This window comes from Canis aureus, chromosome 19, assembly GCF_053574225.1.
Source record: "Canis aureus isolate CA01 chromosome 19, VMU_Caureus_v.1.0, whole genome shotgun sequence".
In the NCBI taxonomy this organism is placed as follows: domain Eukaryota; kingdom Metazoa; phylum Chordata; class Mammalia; order Carnivora; family Canidae; genus Canis; species Canis aureus.
Window position 1 is genome coordinate 6,984,931 of NC_135629.1, and position 16,585 is coordinate 7,001,515.

At 38.7% G+C, this 16,585-nt stretch overlaps 1 protein-coding gene and 1 long non-coding RNA gene across 6 annotated transcripts in view; one reads left to right on the top strand and one right to left on the bottom strand.

Moving 5' to 3' along the window:
• Nucleotides 1-16,585, top strand: part of RAF1 (Raf-1 proto-oncogene, serine/threonine kinase) — a 79,764-nt gene that overhangs the window by 54,439 nt on the left and 8,740 nt on the right. For 2 of the 5 annotated variants that reach the window (XM_077857765.1, XM_077857766.1), the window contains exons 3-11: nt 633-745; nt 2,741-2,843; nt 3,202-3,359; nt 4,644-4,742; nt 7,119-7,272; nt 7,869-7,928; nt 10,359-10,386; nt 10,495-10,622; nt 10,998-11,115. In XM_077857765.1, the coding sequence (XP_077713891.1) occupies nt 633-745; nt 2,741-2,843; nt 3,202-3,359; nt 4,644-4,742; nt 7,119-7,272; nt 7,869-7,928; nt 10,359-10,386; nt 10,495-10,622; nt 10,998-11,115 (961 nt within the window). The remainder of the gene's footprint in view (nt 1-632; nt 746-2,740; nt 2,844-3,201; nt 3,360-4,643; nt 4,743-7,118; nt 7,273-7,868; nt 7,929-10,358; nt 10,387-10,494; nt 10,623-10,997; nt 11,116-16,585) is intronic. The other 3 variants (XM_077857767.1, XM_077857768.1, XM_077857769.1) reach the window with 3 other exon arrangements.
• Nucleotides 10,634-16,445, bottom strand: LOC144289549 (uncharacterized). Its single transcript, XR_013357396.1, has 2 exons — nt 16,260-16,445; nt 10,634-11,454 (listed from the first exon to the last, which is right to left on the bottom strand). It is a non-coding gene; the product is annotated as an uncharacterized LOC144289549 (long non-coding RNA).

The window sequence follows — 16,585 nt, forward strand, 5'->3', positions numbered from 1 at the left end:
ACATTTCAGCAAGTTTTTTTTTTTTAAAGAGATTTTATTTATTTATTTATTTATTAATGAGAGACACAGAGAGGCAGAAACGTAGGCAGAGGGAGAAGCAGGCTCCCCTCAGGGAGCCCGATGTGGGACTTGATCTGAGCTGAAAGCAGAGCTTAATTGCTGAGCTATCCAGGTGTCCCTCAGCAAATTAAAATAGAGTTGTGTGAAGGGAAGTTTGATCATTTTATCTCTCTCAGCCACTCTCTTGATGTTAATAGCTAGAGATATATCTTTTCAGACTCATACAATATATATAAATATATATAGGTTTCCTGCCCTTTGAATAATCTCTTTGTATTATTCTGAAAAATATTTTCTCATAATTAACATATGGGCACCCCTCCCTCTAGGTCATTGTAAATAATATAGTAGTGACATACACACATATTCTAGGCTTTATCCAAGCCTATTGGACATTAGGCTTTTACCTATTATTGGACATTCCAGCTATTTTCTGTGTGCATTTATATTTACCATTACAAATAATGCTGTCATAAATCTGCATATATCTTTATAGACTGGTACATTTATTTCTTTGCTCACCAAGGGATGTGCAGCTGTTGTTGGTTCTAAAGATGGTCTTTTGTTTGTAGGTCAATGTGCGAAATGGAATGAGTTTGCATGATTGCCTTATGAAAGCACTCAAGGTGAGAGGCCTGCAGCCAGAGTGCTGTGCTGTGTTCAGACTTCTCCATGAACATAAAGGGTAAGAACTTAAAAGTCAACTCTTTTTTCATACAAGTAAGGAAGCTGATGACTTCAAATAATAATAGTTCTTTTTTTAAAAAGTATACTAGTTTCCTATAGAATATTATGTATTTATATTCCCTTGTGCATAGACAACTCAGAAAATTAAAATATTAAGAACTTGAAATTATTGTTTAAACATTGCATTGAGAAAAAGAATACATATTAGGTGTTGATAATATTCCATAAATGGAAGCAGTAGTGTCAGGTAATGTTTTCTTTAGAGTAAAAAATTTTTCTGTTTCCTGGAATGCAGTGGACAGAATGGGTACTCAGAAAGTGTTTGCATTATTATTTATAGTTAAAGAATCTTATCCTCAAGAGAGTAATAACTCTTATATAATTCATTTATTTAAAAGTTTTTACCTAAGTTATCTCTCCATTCATTGTGGGGCCTTGATCTCAGGACCTTGAGATCAAGAGTTGCATGCTTTTCTGACTGAGCCAGCCAGGTGCACCTCATTCATTCATTTATTTATTATATGGTTAATGCTTACTGAGTCCCTGCAATTTGGCAGACATAGGACTAAAAGATGCAGGAGAATTTCTGCTTCAAGGAAGATCCATAGTTAATCTTATTTCTAATGGTGGTGGCAAGATAGAAGCATCCCATCAAAGGCTAGGAGCAATATTCCATAGCTTCTATTATCCATTATTATCCCCCTGAATTTGGGGGGAGTAATCTCTTGGAAAATGCTAGTTTCTTCTTTCTTCTTGGAAAATGCTAGTTCTGCTACTGATCTCCAGCTTGCATTTTTTCTGTTTCAAGGAGTTCTCCAGTTTGAGGGAATAGTCTAGGAAATGAGTCAACTCAAAGGGGCCAATTTAGATTCCGCTATACTACTCCCTCTATCTTAGGAAGCAGTTTGTTGAAGTGTAGATCTTTGAAGCAGCAGATGTCAGCATTATCTGGGTTTAGGCCCCAGGTTGGTCCCAAGCTAATCTCTAGTGCCTATTAAAGACTAGAGGGATTCTGGGACAGTGAGGGGCTGTCCACTCTCCTCTAAGGCCACACTGGTGTAGAGGTGCCTTAGCTTTTCTCTTAGACAGATGGAACCTGAAGACTGATGGAAACACAGAGCTGCCCCTCTCTCTCTTCATTAGGGCAAAACATGATCTTGGAGTCCTTGTATAGGGAATTATATTAAGGAATGAGTTATTTGCTATGGATAACCAAAAAAATGGCTGGAATAGGCTTCTGGTAGGCAAAGGGAGAAGTTTGAATGTGTATGTGTGTGTTCTCTCCCTACCTGAGGATATTCTTCCTTCATTCAGGAAGTGGGCCTGATGAATTAACTACATAAGACATGAGAAAAGAGCATTTTTTTTTTAAAGCTAATTTTTAATTCATTGTATCTTTTTCTATGTTGTTTAGGCACAGATTGCTAGGTTGAAGTCTATTGAAGAGTAAATATTGCTATTACAGCAGTATTTATACCCCCTTTAGGATTTTAGAATTTTTATAGGATTTCAGTGTCACAAAGCCCAACTTACTGCATATTTACTTTATCATGAGATTGTTATTGTTCATCTTTTTATACTTTTTTTTTAAAAGAAAAAGAGTATGACACATCATACCAAAATCAAGAGTCAAGACACATAATGGACTGAGCCACTTAGGGGCCCCATTATAGTTCATTATTTTAAAAGAAACTTTATTCTGAGAGCATAAGCTTTGAAGTCCACCTGAGCTGGGTTCCAGCCTTTACACTCACTGTATGGTCTTAAGCAAGTTATTTTCTTAGGGTCCCCATTCTCTCATTTTTAAATAAGATGGGGATAATCGTACTTTGTAGGTTTGTCATATGAATTAAATAAGATAGTGTTGTATGGGATTTTTATGTTTATGTAGTATGAGGTAAATGGTAGCCATCATTACTATTGGCCTTGAACTCTTACCTTGTTTAAACATTTCCTTTTTATTTTACGTTTAAAAAAAAAAAATCCCCTTCAGTAAGAAAGCACGCTTAGATTGGAATACTGATGCCGCTTCGTTGATTGGAGAAGAACTTCAAGTAGATTTCCTGGATCATGTTCCCCTTACAACACACAACTTTGTAAGTAGCAGAGCTCTTTTTGTGGCATCACAAAAAGTTGTTGGATGCTTTGGCTGGTATAGTAGCACTTTCTTGGGGGTACTAGGCATATGTATTGTTGGATTGTTTAAAGCTGTCATTATGCCATTGTTTACAGTGAGACAATTTAGGTTTAATTAGGCATGAATTTTACAAATGTCAGACATTAACTACCTTCCTTCCTTCCTTCCTCTTTATTTATTTATTTATCTATTTATTTATTTATTTATTTTTTACAATTCTTCACATAAGACCTCTTGGAAACCAAGAAGGAAATTACTTTGTCTTTTGTAGTCTTTCCTTTTTTTCAACAGAATTTATACCTGTGTTCCTGTTCCAGGCTCGGAAGACCTTCCTGAAGCTTGCCTTCTGTGACATCTGTCAGAAGTTCCTGCTAAATGGATTTCGTTGTCAGACTTGTGGCTACAAATTTCATGAGCACTGTAGCACCAAAGTACCTACTATGTGTGTGGACTGGAGTAATATCAGACAACTCTTGTAAGGCACCATTCTTATTTCAAGGAATATAAGTAGTATAAACTCTTTTGAAGGTGCTTATTGTATATTTGGCTGACAAGTGTGGGTTTTAGACTTACTAAATGAATTATCGTGAACTGGCAACCATCAACTTTAGAAACATGACAGTTCTGAAACTAATGAGTTTTAGTGTGGTATCACTTCTAAAACAAGCAGGTAGGACTGTTAACAAATAGAGATTGACTACTGTGATTCAATAAGCAAAGAACGAAAGGATATGAAAACCAAGACTTTTGGCTTTTCTCTCTCAGTATCATCTATTAGATTGTTAGTAGACACTACTCTTTATTTTGTTGAATATGTTAAACAGACCTTTGTTATTGAGAAGGAGCAGAAAGCATAGTTGGTGCTATTTTCTTCACCTCAAATTGGAGAAAACATTAGTTTTAAAGTGATATAAATGTAAAACCTCAAAAGATACTTGTTTTTAGTAAGGTTTAAATTGAAAATACATGTTCCAAATTGCCTTTTAAGGACTGTTAATGGGGGTATGAAAAGTCAGTTTTATCTCTTTTTGAGAGTACTAGAAAAATAAAGGGAGTGTTGTCATTAAATTGCAGTGGGAATGCCTTTTCTGCTTTCATGTTTGTCACATTGCTTTTGTTCCTCTGACCTAAGTGGCACAAACTAGGAATTAGCAGGCATGAGTGAGAATCTCAGCCTTACCATTAATAAACTGTAACCACCACTAAGCCTCAGTCCACCCATCTGGAGAAAAAGAGTATTAGCTTCCTTGCAGGGTTCCCTTGAGGATTAACTGGGGTAGCTAACCTGTGAAATTTCTGAGCACAAGTGCTCATGTCATGGAAAAAAGATGCCCGTTGATGCTAATATCATTTTTCCTCTTATTTATGATGTTTGGTTCTGAATGACACTTATTTTCCATATTCAGTCTTCTCATTGTGTGTTTCCAAGAAAGAATATTTCCAGAAAAGTTCAATGTGATTTACGTTATCATGTGCCCTATAGTAGTATTGTTAAAACACATTATTTGATATAACTGGATATTGGCCCAGTGCTTTTTAGAAATGCTCACTGGATCCTATATGTTCATTGGCAGGTCAGTGTTGTTAACATTTTGTACTCATTCAAACCCAGATATTTGGGTAGTCTAAAATGGCTGAGGAAGATGAGACTAGAAAATGTTCACTTTGAGTAACTGTTAGCAAAAGTTGCAAGGCAAGCCAGTCTGACTCTAAAATTACTGTAATTCTAATAAACCTACTTTCCTCTGATTTCATGTAGATTGTTTCCAAATTCTACTATTGGTGATAGTGGGGTCCCAGCACTGCCTTCTTTGACAATGCGTCGGATGCGAGAGTCGGTTTCCCGGATGCCTGTTAGGTAATTTTTTTGGTTACAGCTTTTCTTTGGAAAAAACTATGTTGGGGTGGGTGGGACTGAAAGTCTGAATCCAAAAGACCAGAGTGCCTTTGTATCCCCTTCTCTTCCCTTGTGAGCCCCTCATTACTTCTCTGGAACTTACTATTGGTGCTAGAGCAAAATGTGGTCCTGTAGCCTTTACGTTCTGGAAAGTGACTCTGACTGCAGTTTTCTTCTGTTATCATAGCCTGTCCTTTAGTAGCTCATCCCATTTTAAAACCTTCAGATTTTGCCTCCTTCAGGATGGTAGCAAATTGAGCGTCAAGGGAAGGGTCCCAAAACTATCTACAGTGATCCAATAAAAATGAAACTTCTGACTGAAATGCTAATCATGGCCTTGCATTGCCAAAACCATGGTATTTAATAGACTGTGATCCCTAAGAAGAATCTAATTAGATCTTTAATATAAATATCCTTTCTAACGTGCCTGTGAGTTTATGAGAGACATATTTTCCCCTCCCCTCCCCTCCCCTCTTTTATTTATTTATTTATGAGAGAGGGCAAAGACATGGGCAGAGGCAGAAGCAGGCTCTCTGCAGGGAGCCTGATGTGGGACTTGATTCCAGGACCCTGGAATCACGACCTGAGCCAAAGGCAGACACTCACCACTGAGCCAGCCAGGTGCCCCCATGGCTTTATTCTGTTCTCCACTTTTATTTTTATTTATTTATTTTTTTTATTTATTTTTTTTTAAATTTTTTTTTTTTATTTATTTATGATAGTCACAGAGAGAGAGAGAGAGAGAGAGGCAGAGACACAGGCAGAGGGAGAAGCAGGCTCCATGCACCGGAAGCCCGACATGGGATTCGATCCCGGGGCCTCCAGGATCGTGCCCTGGGCCAAAGGCAGGCGCTAAACCGCTGCGCCACCCAGGGATCCCTGTTCTCCACTTTTAAAGTCAGAGCTTTGTTGAGTTCACTTGTCTTGTTCAGTGTTACACATGAATTTGGAACCCAGAATAAAATCTACATTTTTGTCAGAATATCTGTCTTTACTGTATTTGAATAACATTTAATAACCTTTTAAAAACTACCATGGAGGGATGCCTGGATGCCTCAGTGGTTGAGGATCTGCCTGTGGCTCAGGGCAGATCCTGGAGTACCAGGATTGAGTTCCACGTCGGGCTCCCTGCATGAAGCCTGCCTCTGCCTCTCTCTCTCTCTCTCTCTCATTCATTCATACATACATACATACATAAATAAGTAAATAAATAAGTATCTTAAAAAAATAACTACCATGGAAATTGCTAAAGGCAGCATATCTTAGAACAAGGACTGGGTATACATTTGTGTAGGACTTATTTTTCTTGATAATTTGAAAAGCAAGTCTGACCAAAAATTGTACATGCTTCTGAAGATTTCATACTAGAAGACAAGCTTCTGAAGGCTTCAACATTCAGTTACCTGAAAAGGCAATTTTTCAAGGCAGTAGAACAATTTCTCATAGAAAAACTAGCATTTTATTCCTTAAATTTGTGTATGGTGTTACTTGAATCTGAACAAAACTCAAAATAATCTGTAGAGTCAATAATGAAAATGTTTTACTCACTGCATGTTCCCAGTGTGGTTGATGGTGGAATGGGGTTGGCTGGAAGAGACCAGTGATTATTTCACAGTTGGGCATTAGCATCCTGAAAACTGAAGTCACATTACCTGACTTTGAGAGCCTGTTGAGTAGGGAGATGGTGCATAGTGGCTAAAATGCTGACATTTTTGCAGAGATGCTCAGTAGTCTGTCTTAAATCTAAGACTCTTCCTTCAAGCTCTCTAAATCAGTCTGTAAACTGGGCAGGTGCTAACTAGCTTGGGAGATGGTGGCATGGTTGGCACATATTAACCTGTTCTTCCTAGAGATGGTCTAAAAATTTGGTGTATTCTGTAGAGGGGATTTATTAAAAAGAAGGCATCTTAAAAATGTATTGTTTTCATGTGAATTCCCAGCGGATGTATTATTTCCTTTTCAGAAATTGGCATGCAGGGGCGTCTGGGTGGCTCAGTCGGTTAAGCATCTGCCTTTGGCTCAGGTTGTGATCTCAGGGTCCTGGGATTGAGCCCCAGGTTGGGCTCCATGGGGAGTTTGCTTTTCCCTCTGCTCCTCCTCCCACTCTCTCAAATAATACATAAAATCTTTAAAAAGCAAAACAAAAAATGGCATGCAAAAGCACCTAGATATAAGAAAATTTTAAATGGTGCCTGTTGAAAGAAAGGAACATTTTGTCCAAGGTTTTAGTACAAGTAGAATTTGCCCCTGAGTGTCTTACTGAAGTAAGTAGCTGAAAGACTTTACCAGTGGGGAGGCCAGAGTGTCATTCACAGAGTTTTCTTTCTCCTCATCTAGTTCCCAGCACAGATACTCCACACCCCATGCCTTCACATTCAACTCCTCCAGCCCCTCCTCTGAAGGTTCCCTCTCCCAGAGGCAGAGGTCGACATCCACACCTAATGTCCACATGGTCAGCACCACTCTGCCTGTGGATAGCAGGATGATCGAGGTAATGGGGCCCCTTGCGGGTGGTGAGGAGTATCAATTGGTTATTGAGGTGGGGTTGACTGTTGTGTCAGAGTTTTGGGTTTCAAACCTGATAAAGAATGTAGCTGTACTTTCTCAGGACCCTGGGCTTTGTGAATTTATCTTTTAACCACTACTTATGTAGACAGGCTAAATAATCCAATTGTGAGGTATATATCATTCAAGTGGAAAACTAAGATTTTCTGAAGAAATGTTAACATTTGAACTCATTCTTCCCATTTTAGATTTGAATAGGACTTGAGTAAACTAGTGAATTAGCTATATAAAGAGTAGTTTCATTTTGATGTGGGAAAGAAAATAATAGTGATAGAGAACTACAAACACTGTGAGAGACTCTTTATTTAAAAGGGCGGAGTCATTGGATTACTAAACCGGTTATTTAGGGAGATGTAAAAGTCTCCAAAGGTAGTGTTTTCAAACTGCTTTTTCTTTTCTTGGCTTTTTGGTGTGTTCTATTTGTTTGGTTTGCTTTCTAATTCATCTTTAATAACAACTGAATACACTTAAAATACTTCCTTTGTTCTTTATTCTTCTTTATTTCTCATTGCTTTGGACTAGAATAACAGCCTGAATGCTTCTCCCAGGGCGTGGTCCAGACGATTTTGTTTGAGGGGAAGAGTAGGTATTCTTCTTCATGCCTTTGCTTTCTTGTAAATTAACAGGATTGCTAAGACTGTCAGACAGTAGCCTATCAAAATTGAAACAGTCACTAAGTTAAATTTTATATTTCTTGCCAAACTTGTTTTCCTGTTTCTTTTTTGACAATAGAGTATATAGGAGTTTTTGGGTTTTTTTTTTAATACTGTATGTGGGATTGCTGACAGGTGAAATGAGTTTCTCGACATTTTGAGGCCAAGTGCATTAAAATAAAAAAAAATTAATTCCAGCTAAAGACTAATGCTAGATTTATTTAGTTGATGCTCAGAGCATCACTATTGTATTTATACCTCATTTAGAAACCTGGTGTGTCCATTTGGTTGATATGCCCTGAAAAATCTTTTGCTAAAAGCATATCAGAGACCAGTGTGTTCTCTCTGCATTATGAATTGTTCCTTGAAAAACCTTAGGGACACCTGCCACTTTGGGTACAACTGTACCTAATTTAGACCTTGAATTACTTTCCATATGCTTGTCCTACAGCTCAGAAGTGGCAGGGACTCAATAAAAATGTTGGCTTCTGAATGTGGGGCCTGAACTGGCCCATTTGGAGGGCACTTTTAATATCACAAGATTATTGTGAGGAGATCGTGTGTATGCAAGCTATGAATTTTGTTATTTCTATTCTATCACGATTAGCCCCAATAATAAAATGATATACTAGTGACTTCTGTTATAACAATGATTTCTGTGTAAACACTCTAATTAAAAGTGAAAATTCTTGAATTTTTGTTAAAAAATAGCATTATTGTGTTAATTCTCTCTATACGTCAGAGGTAGAGCAAATTTTGATTCCTTTTTTTAAATCACCTGATTCAGGCTTTTTAAAGTATACATTCTTTATTTAAACCATTTGTAGTTCTCTCTAATATTTAGATTCCAAGATGTTTGAAAATTTCCTTTTGGATAAATCCAGCTGTAGAAATTAGCACAAAATAAAATATGAGGTATATAATGGATACAGGGAAGAAAATTACTGTGACATTAAAAAAAAAAATCTAGTGCATGGGAATATGATTCTGGTCAGTAAAAATATATTGTGACATTCTTTGACTAAAAACAAAAAAATAGATTAGTTGAATAATAAAGCTTTAGCTGGTGAATATTCTTTTGAAGTTCAGGTTACTTTTGGCCAGTGTTTTGCACACCTGGCAGTCATCTGTCTACTTAAAATCAGATTCCTGGGCTTCCCTCTTCTGTCCCAGAAATACATAATCCTGGTTGAGGGGAGGAGGAGACTGTATTCTTAAACACCTCTCCAAGTGATTCTGAAAGACTGGTCAGGTTTGGGAACCCCAGATCCAGGCTCTATTGCTTGGGTGGGGCTGCCAGAGATTGGGGGAGGGGTAGCTTCATTTATGATTCCTTTTATCTTGTAAAAATGTTAATTGAGTAGAAACATTCCATTAATAGTTGGGTGAAAAACTTTTCTTGTCTTTCCTGTGGCTACACAAAGAAAAAAGAGTTGGGGTTCCCAGAAAAATACCCTTTTGACAATATGGAGGAGGCCAAATGGTTTTATATAATAATTATTTATATATTCCAAGTGAGGATTTATAAAATGAGTATTTAGGTCTATGGAAGGCCTTGTGATTTGAACTGCTCTACCCAAACAGTTTTAATAAGTTCTAAAGGTAGCCTTGGACTTTTCACCTAAGTAGAATTTAACTAATTTCAGAGCTTACCCATGTGGTAAATGAGCTCAGGGCTGAGGTCCATGGGTGATGGTTTCTGGTTCTGCCACTTACTGGCTGTGTGATCCTGGCCAAGTCTCTTTATCTGTTTATATGTGTTTTCTTATATATAAAACATAGGTTTTGGACTAAGGGATTTATGGTTCTTCCAGTGTTTCCTGATTTTAGGCTTGGATACAGTTACGTTGTCATGGTACTTATTACCCTTATCAAATCCAGCTTCTGGTCAGTGTGCCCTGAACTCCTAGATAGAAGAATAAGAGTGAACTTGCCACCTAATCCCCAGGTTTTGTTTTGTTGTGGTTTTTTTTTTTTTTTTTTTTTTTTTTTTTTTTTTTTTGCCTCAGTAGAGCAAGGTCCCCTAATCATTGGAAAGATCTCAGCTGATAGTAACTTTGCTAACATTCCTGCATGAATATCACTTTGCTATATGCATTGCTTTCTTCTGAGAAAAAGAATGTGGTATATGAAAAGCTAACATCAATTCTAATAATTGATGATAATCTTGGAGATAATTGGCCACTGACATTTGGTAAATTTAATCAAAGGAAAGTTAGAGTATATACTTAGACCTTTTGTATTTTAGAGTTTTTATAATTTACTTTGTTCCTGCAAGTTCTCCCCCCACCCCCTTTCCTTCCCCCAGAGGACATCTTTTCTGGTGCAGAAATTGACCAGCTTTCCTTTTTTGTTTCAGGATGCAATTCGAAGCCACAGTGAATCAGGTACTTGTCCGAAGTTACTTAGCAAATAATAATGAGCTTTTTCTCTTTATGCTGTGTATCTTCTGTTGGCTTATCCACGTGTGGATTCTGTTTGTCTTGTCTATTAAGCCTCACCTTCAGCCTTGTCCAGCAGCCCTAACAATCTGAGCCCAACCGGCTGGTCACAGCCCAAAACCCCTGTGCCAGCACAGAGAGAGCGGGCACCAGGATCTGGGACCCAGGAGAAAAACAAAATTGTGAGTATGGCTTACAGTATCTCCTGCCTGGAGGTTTTACTAAGGATTTTACTAGGATTTACTAAGAAAAACCTGGTTAGAAACGAGAATACTTTTAATTGGGGGGGGGGCTCTAATAAAAAAACATTTAATGAAGGATATTATAAATGTCAGCACCGTTTTTGGCATGCTTGCATTGGAGAATTTGTTGGCTTGCTGTAAGGCAGAGCACAACTAAAAAAAATTTTTTTTCTTCGAAATATCGGAAATACAGTTAGTGTCCATCTTTAAAAGATGGAGGAATGGGTGGATTTGGGTTGCTCTTTTCTTTGACACCCTTCCTAAACAGAGCTTTACCATTCCATGGAGTATGTTAATGATCTCTGCTGGTTTCAGAGGCCTCGTGGACAGAGAGATTCAAGCTATTACTGGGAAATTGAAGCCAGTGAAGTGATGCTCTCCACTCGGATTGGGTCAGGCTCCTTTGGAACAGTGTATAAGGGCAAGTGGCACGGTACGTTTGGGGCACTCCCTCTACCACAAGGCCCAGAGAGGGCGAAGAAGGGGATACAATTCACTGTGGGTGCAGCTCACTGTGGCGCTCTCCAGGGACACTTGATTGCATCTGAAGATTGAACTCTTAGTATCTCAGTGATATTTCATAGCATTCTTTTTAGATTCAGTGATGCTATAATTGATATGATAGGGTTTCTAGGATAATTAGAAATTGATGAACAAGAGTTGAGCCTTAGAGTCAAGTTTCAGGAACTGATTAAATACAGGCTACATGATGGACATGCTTTCAGGTTCCTTAGTTGAGCAAGATTCTGCTGCTGTGAGGCGGGCATGGATTCTAGAAACAAAATTGGAAAGAACCTTAGAGATTTGCATGCAGAAAACTGAGGTTCCAAAAGGGGAACTAACATACATGCCTATGGTCAAAAAGCTGGGCTCAGGAAGGCCAGGAGTCTCCTGAAGCAGGGTTTCTTTGCCCTGCTCTGGGTTGGAGGAGGGGGGGATCCCCATCAAGCAGGGAACCCATATACTTCATTCTTGAATCTATGTGGAGTGTTAGTGTTCTTATTGTAATGGAAACATTTTGTCACTTGGAAGAAATGTACTATTTTAATATCCATGGCCATAGCTTGTATATTTTGGCAACACACTTAACATTTCTTCCTCAGATTTTTAATGCCTCTGGCTTTAGGATGTTAGCAAATATAGGGAGTATTTTTTTGAAAATACTACGTTTCCCAAAAGGCATCCTTCTAAATTCACATTTTAATGAAGAAAAAAAAAAACAAAAAAACCCTAAAGTGCCTACATACTATGTTTCTAGTTTGGATGGTATCATGCTTATCTTTATACATACAGGGGCAGAGATTGAGAGAAGTTAAGATCATCACATGAACAGAGCATTAAAATCAAGGTGTTGAAAACTGAGAAACACCTCCAGTCTTCTGAGTACCTTAATGTTAATTAATATATATGGTTTGCAAATTTAATTAATCATCTCATAAACTTGTTCTTTAAGGAGACTGGCATGGGACTTTTTGATTCCTTTTCCTTTGAAAATTGCATCCGGTATACTACTGGCCTTCCTCCTGGGTCAGAGAGAATTTATGCTATTGCAGAATATTTCCCAAATAGATAATTAGGGATGCCTGGGTGTTTCAGCAGTTGAGTGTCTGCCTTACTTAGGCTCAGGGTGTGATCCTGGAGTCCCAGGATCAAGTCCCACATCGGGCTCCCTGCATGGAGCCCACTTCTCCCATGTGTCTCTGTCCTCTGCCCCCCGCCTTGTGTCTCTCATGAATAAATAAATAAATAATCTTTATATATATATATATTTTTTAAATTTTTATTTATTTATGATAGTCACATAGAGAGAGCGAGAGAGGCAGAGACACAGGCAGAGGGAGAAACAGGCTCCATGCACCGGGAGCCTGACGTGGGATTCGATCCCGGGTCTCCAGGATCGCGCCCTGGGCCAAAGGCAGGCGCCAAACCGCTGCGCCACCCAGGGATCCCATCTTTATATATTTTACTACTGAAGTATAGTTGACCTACAATGTTCTGTAGTTTCATGTGTACAACATAGTAATTTGATAATCCTATACATAATGCTCAGCACACTAAGTATAGCTATCATCTCTCTGTCACCATATAGTGTTACCATGATCTTATTGACTATATTCCCAATGCTGTGGCTTACTTATTTTATAACTGGAGTTTGTACCTCTTAATATCCATCCCCTGTTAGGCTGTTCTCCTACTCCCCTCTGGCACTGCCAGTTCTCTGTATTATGCCTTTTTGTTGTTGTTGTTCACTTCTTTTTATTTTTTTAGATGCCACATGTAAGTGAAATCATGTGGTATTGGTCTTTCTCAGATTTATTTCACTTAGCATAATACCTTCTCGGTCCATACATGTCATTTAAAATGGCAAGACCCCCCCCCTTTTTATGGCTGAATAATATTCCTCTCTCTCTCTCTCTGTGTGTGTGTGTATATCTCAATCTCACATCTTCACTCATCTATGGATGAACACTTAAGTTGCTTCCATATCTTGGTTATTGTAAAAAATGTTGCTATGAATGTGTGGGTGTAGATATCTTTTCTGAATTAGTGTTTTTGTCTTCTTTGGGTAAATACCTAGTAGTTATAATTACTGGATCTTATGATAGTTCTATTTTTAATCTTTTAAGGAACTTCTGTACTGTTTTCCACAGTGGCCACACCAATTTACATTCCTATAAACAGGGCACAAGGGTTCCTTTTATTCCATATCTTTTCCAACTCTTGTTATTTGTCTTTTTAATTTTAGCCATTCTGACGAGTGTGAGGTGATATTCCATTGTAGTTTTGATCTACGTTTCCCTGATAATTAGTGATAGAGCACCTTTTCATGTATCTGTTGGCCTTCTATGTATCTTTGGAGAAATGCTTCTGTATAGCCTCTGTCCGTTTTAAAATCAGATTGTCTTTTTGGTGTTGAGTTGTGTGAGTTCTTCATATTATTTTGGATATTAACCCCTTATCATATAAACCATTTGCAAATACCTTCTTCCATTTGGTAGATTTTCTTTTTGTTTTGTGGATAGTTTCTTTTGCCTTGCAAAAGCTTTTATTTTGGTATAGTCCCATGGAAGAACAGAATTTTATGGGATAGAGTGCTTGTATCTGAGACAAGGCTATTAGTCATTGTAGGAGGTAGAGGAGTGAATATTGCTTTTAATGCTTTCATTAGGAGTACTTAAGCATTTTTTAAAAAGATACATTTTAGAGGGGGGGAGGAGCAGAGGAAGAGGGAAAGAGAATCTCCAGCAGACTCCCTGCTCAGTGCAGAGCCTCACATAGGGCTTGATCCCAAGACCCTGAAGTCATGACCTGAGTCAGATGCTTAACCAGCTGAGCCACCCAGGCTCCCCTGCACTTAGTAATTTTTATACTACGTTTTTAAAGCATCAGCTGAAAGCCAATAGATATAATTAAGTTGTACTCTCAACTTGAAGCTGCTGCTTCTTGAGGAATTCATAATTTTTCAAAGCATTGGTTATATTTGCCACAGTACTACCTATGAGCTTATGTTTTCTCTCAATTCTGTAAGCTTTTGTTGGACTATTGTAAGGGGATGTATTTGTTATAGTGTTACTTCCATAAAGACTTGTTAGAATGTAGATCACATGTCTAATACCTTTAAGATTCTAGTTTCTTCTAAGTTAAATGTTTCAAAAGTCAGAGGAGCAAGAAGCAATGGACTTTTGTGTCTGCCCCTCAGAAAGCAAGCCAGTGGTCTGTCTATAAATGAATAAAACAAGAGGTCCAGGGAAACCATAATTTCTGGATTGTTTGTGCTATACTACTTTGTGTGTTGGGGGTATGTGTGTGTGTGTAGTTGCTGCTTTTCTGGTTCCTGTATACAATATAATATTCAGTTTCTTAAAAGTTACAGTTGTTATTTTTCAAAATTTTGGTTCTGCCTGGGAGCTGTGAAAGTAGAATCTCAGAGCAGTCAAGATGGGGACCTCAGATCCATGAACTAAAGCTCACTTACTTGGTGTAAGGAAACTGACCTTGGGCTCACACACAGAGCATAAGTTTGGGATCTGATTTGCCAACCTCTGCAAATGATAGACAGCACATTACAAGGGATGCAGACAGTAGTACTGATGGTAGCCAGGACTGTGACTGATGGCATGAGGAGAAGGTAGTGAACCCCTTGGTCTTGAGCCACTTAGTGTTGAGGCCCCCAGCCTGGTGGAACCCACATCTAAGTCCCCATCCCAGCCTAATGCTGAGGTTTATAACTTTTGAGTCAGAAGAGTGAGAGTGGTGTTCATTCTGTTCTCTTCTAGGAAGCAAGGATATACCTAACAGGTTTTAAATAACCCTAAATGTTTAAAACAGGAAATGGGTGTTTAAAAAAAGGTAAAAAATTCCAAATTTACCAACTGATAAAGCTCTTTCTTCTCCAGTGGTAGCTGACTGAGATATCAACTTAAAATCTTATTAAAAACATGATAATCCATAGGAATGTGTCTTTAGTTATTTGTACTACATTTGCCTCTGACTTTACAATCAAGGGAAAATAAGAAGTTCTGGTGTCATGAAAAGTAACTACTTCTGGGGCACCTAGGTGGCTCAGTGGTTGAGTGTCTGCCCTCAGCTTAGGTCATGATCCTGGGGTCCTGAGATTGAGTCCCTCATCGGGCTTCCTTGAGGGAGCCTGCTTCTCCCTCTGCCTATGTCTCTTTCTCTGATGTCTCATAAAAATCTTAAAAGCAACTACTTCCTGCAGTTTTTACCTATCCTCTATAACATGTTTCCTGGCCATTTACATCTGTCATTATATTACTTGCTAAAAGAAGTAAGTACCATCCCTCTTATGTTGTAAGATTGCTAGCCATAAAGGTGTGTGGATAATTCCAGAAGGAAAAGAAATGTTAATACTGGACAATTTTCTGGTCATCTTAGAAACATGCCCAAAAGAAGAGATTAGCAATAAGCAGTATTACTGGATGGAGTGCTGGAGAGGTGAACTTGAAAGGTGTACTTGGCCCTGAGGACTGCCAGGGCAGGTTGGAGAGCAGCCTTTGTGTGAGGCCCAGACCTGATTGTGTACGCTTGGGGGCCTTCTGTTGGGCACTGTGTCTCAGCTTCCCTGCCAGAAACTGACTCCTGACCTGTGCTGCGAGCAACTGGGGCCCTAGTATTGCGTGTCGGCAGCAGTCCCCGTTGCCTACTCCAGAGCTCCAAAAGAGCTTGTCAGTTCATAATATGCCTTGCTGACTGTTGCACCTTAGGATTCATTCGTTTCTTTATCTGGTGTTTCCTGAACATTCTTCTAATACCAAGCATTCTTATAGGGGCTACAAGTGAAGCAGTGAACAAAACAGATAAAAATTCTTTCTCTTAATGGAGTTTCTATTCTGGTGGGAACAGTAACCAAGCAAAGTAAAGTAAAAACTGTGTTATAAGTGCTAAAGAGAAAAAAAAAAATGGAGGAAAGCAGGTAGGGAGTGGCAGGCTCTGTGCACCGTTTCTGGTAGAAGTTAGTAGGGAGGGACTCTGCTGAGGAAGTAGCACTTGCATGATGCTCAGGTGTGGGCACATACCCAGGGAAGCAGCAACGGGGCTATGAATTGGGCTACTCACCTGACCTGTTTGAGGACCTCAAGGAGGCTAATAGTGAGGTCCAGGAATGGAGAGTTGTAGGGTTCCTTAAAGACTTTGGATATCAGTGGGTCTCAGACTGTGCAAGACCTTCAAGAGTCTTGGTGAGCCTTGGCCTGAAATTCAGAATATTGGGGAGCTTGTTACCCAAGAACTCGTTCTTCTTTGAGGCAGTCCTACCAGTACAAAACTGTTCTTTTTTTTTTTTTTTAATTTTTAATTTTTATTTTATTTATTCATAGAGACAGAGAGAGGGAGAGAGAGAGAGAGAGAGGCAGAGACACAGACACAGGCAGAGGGAGAAGCAG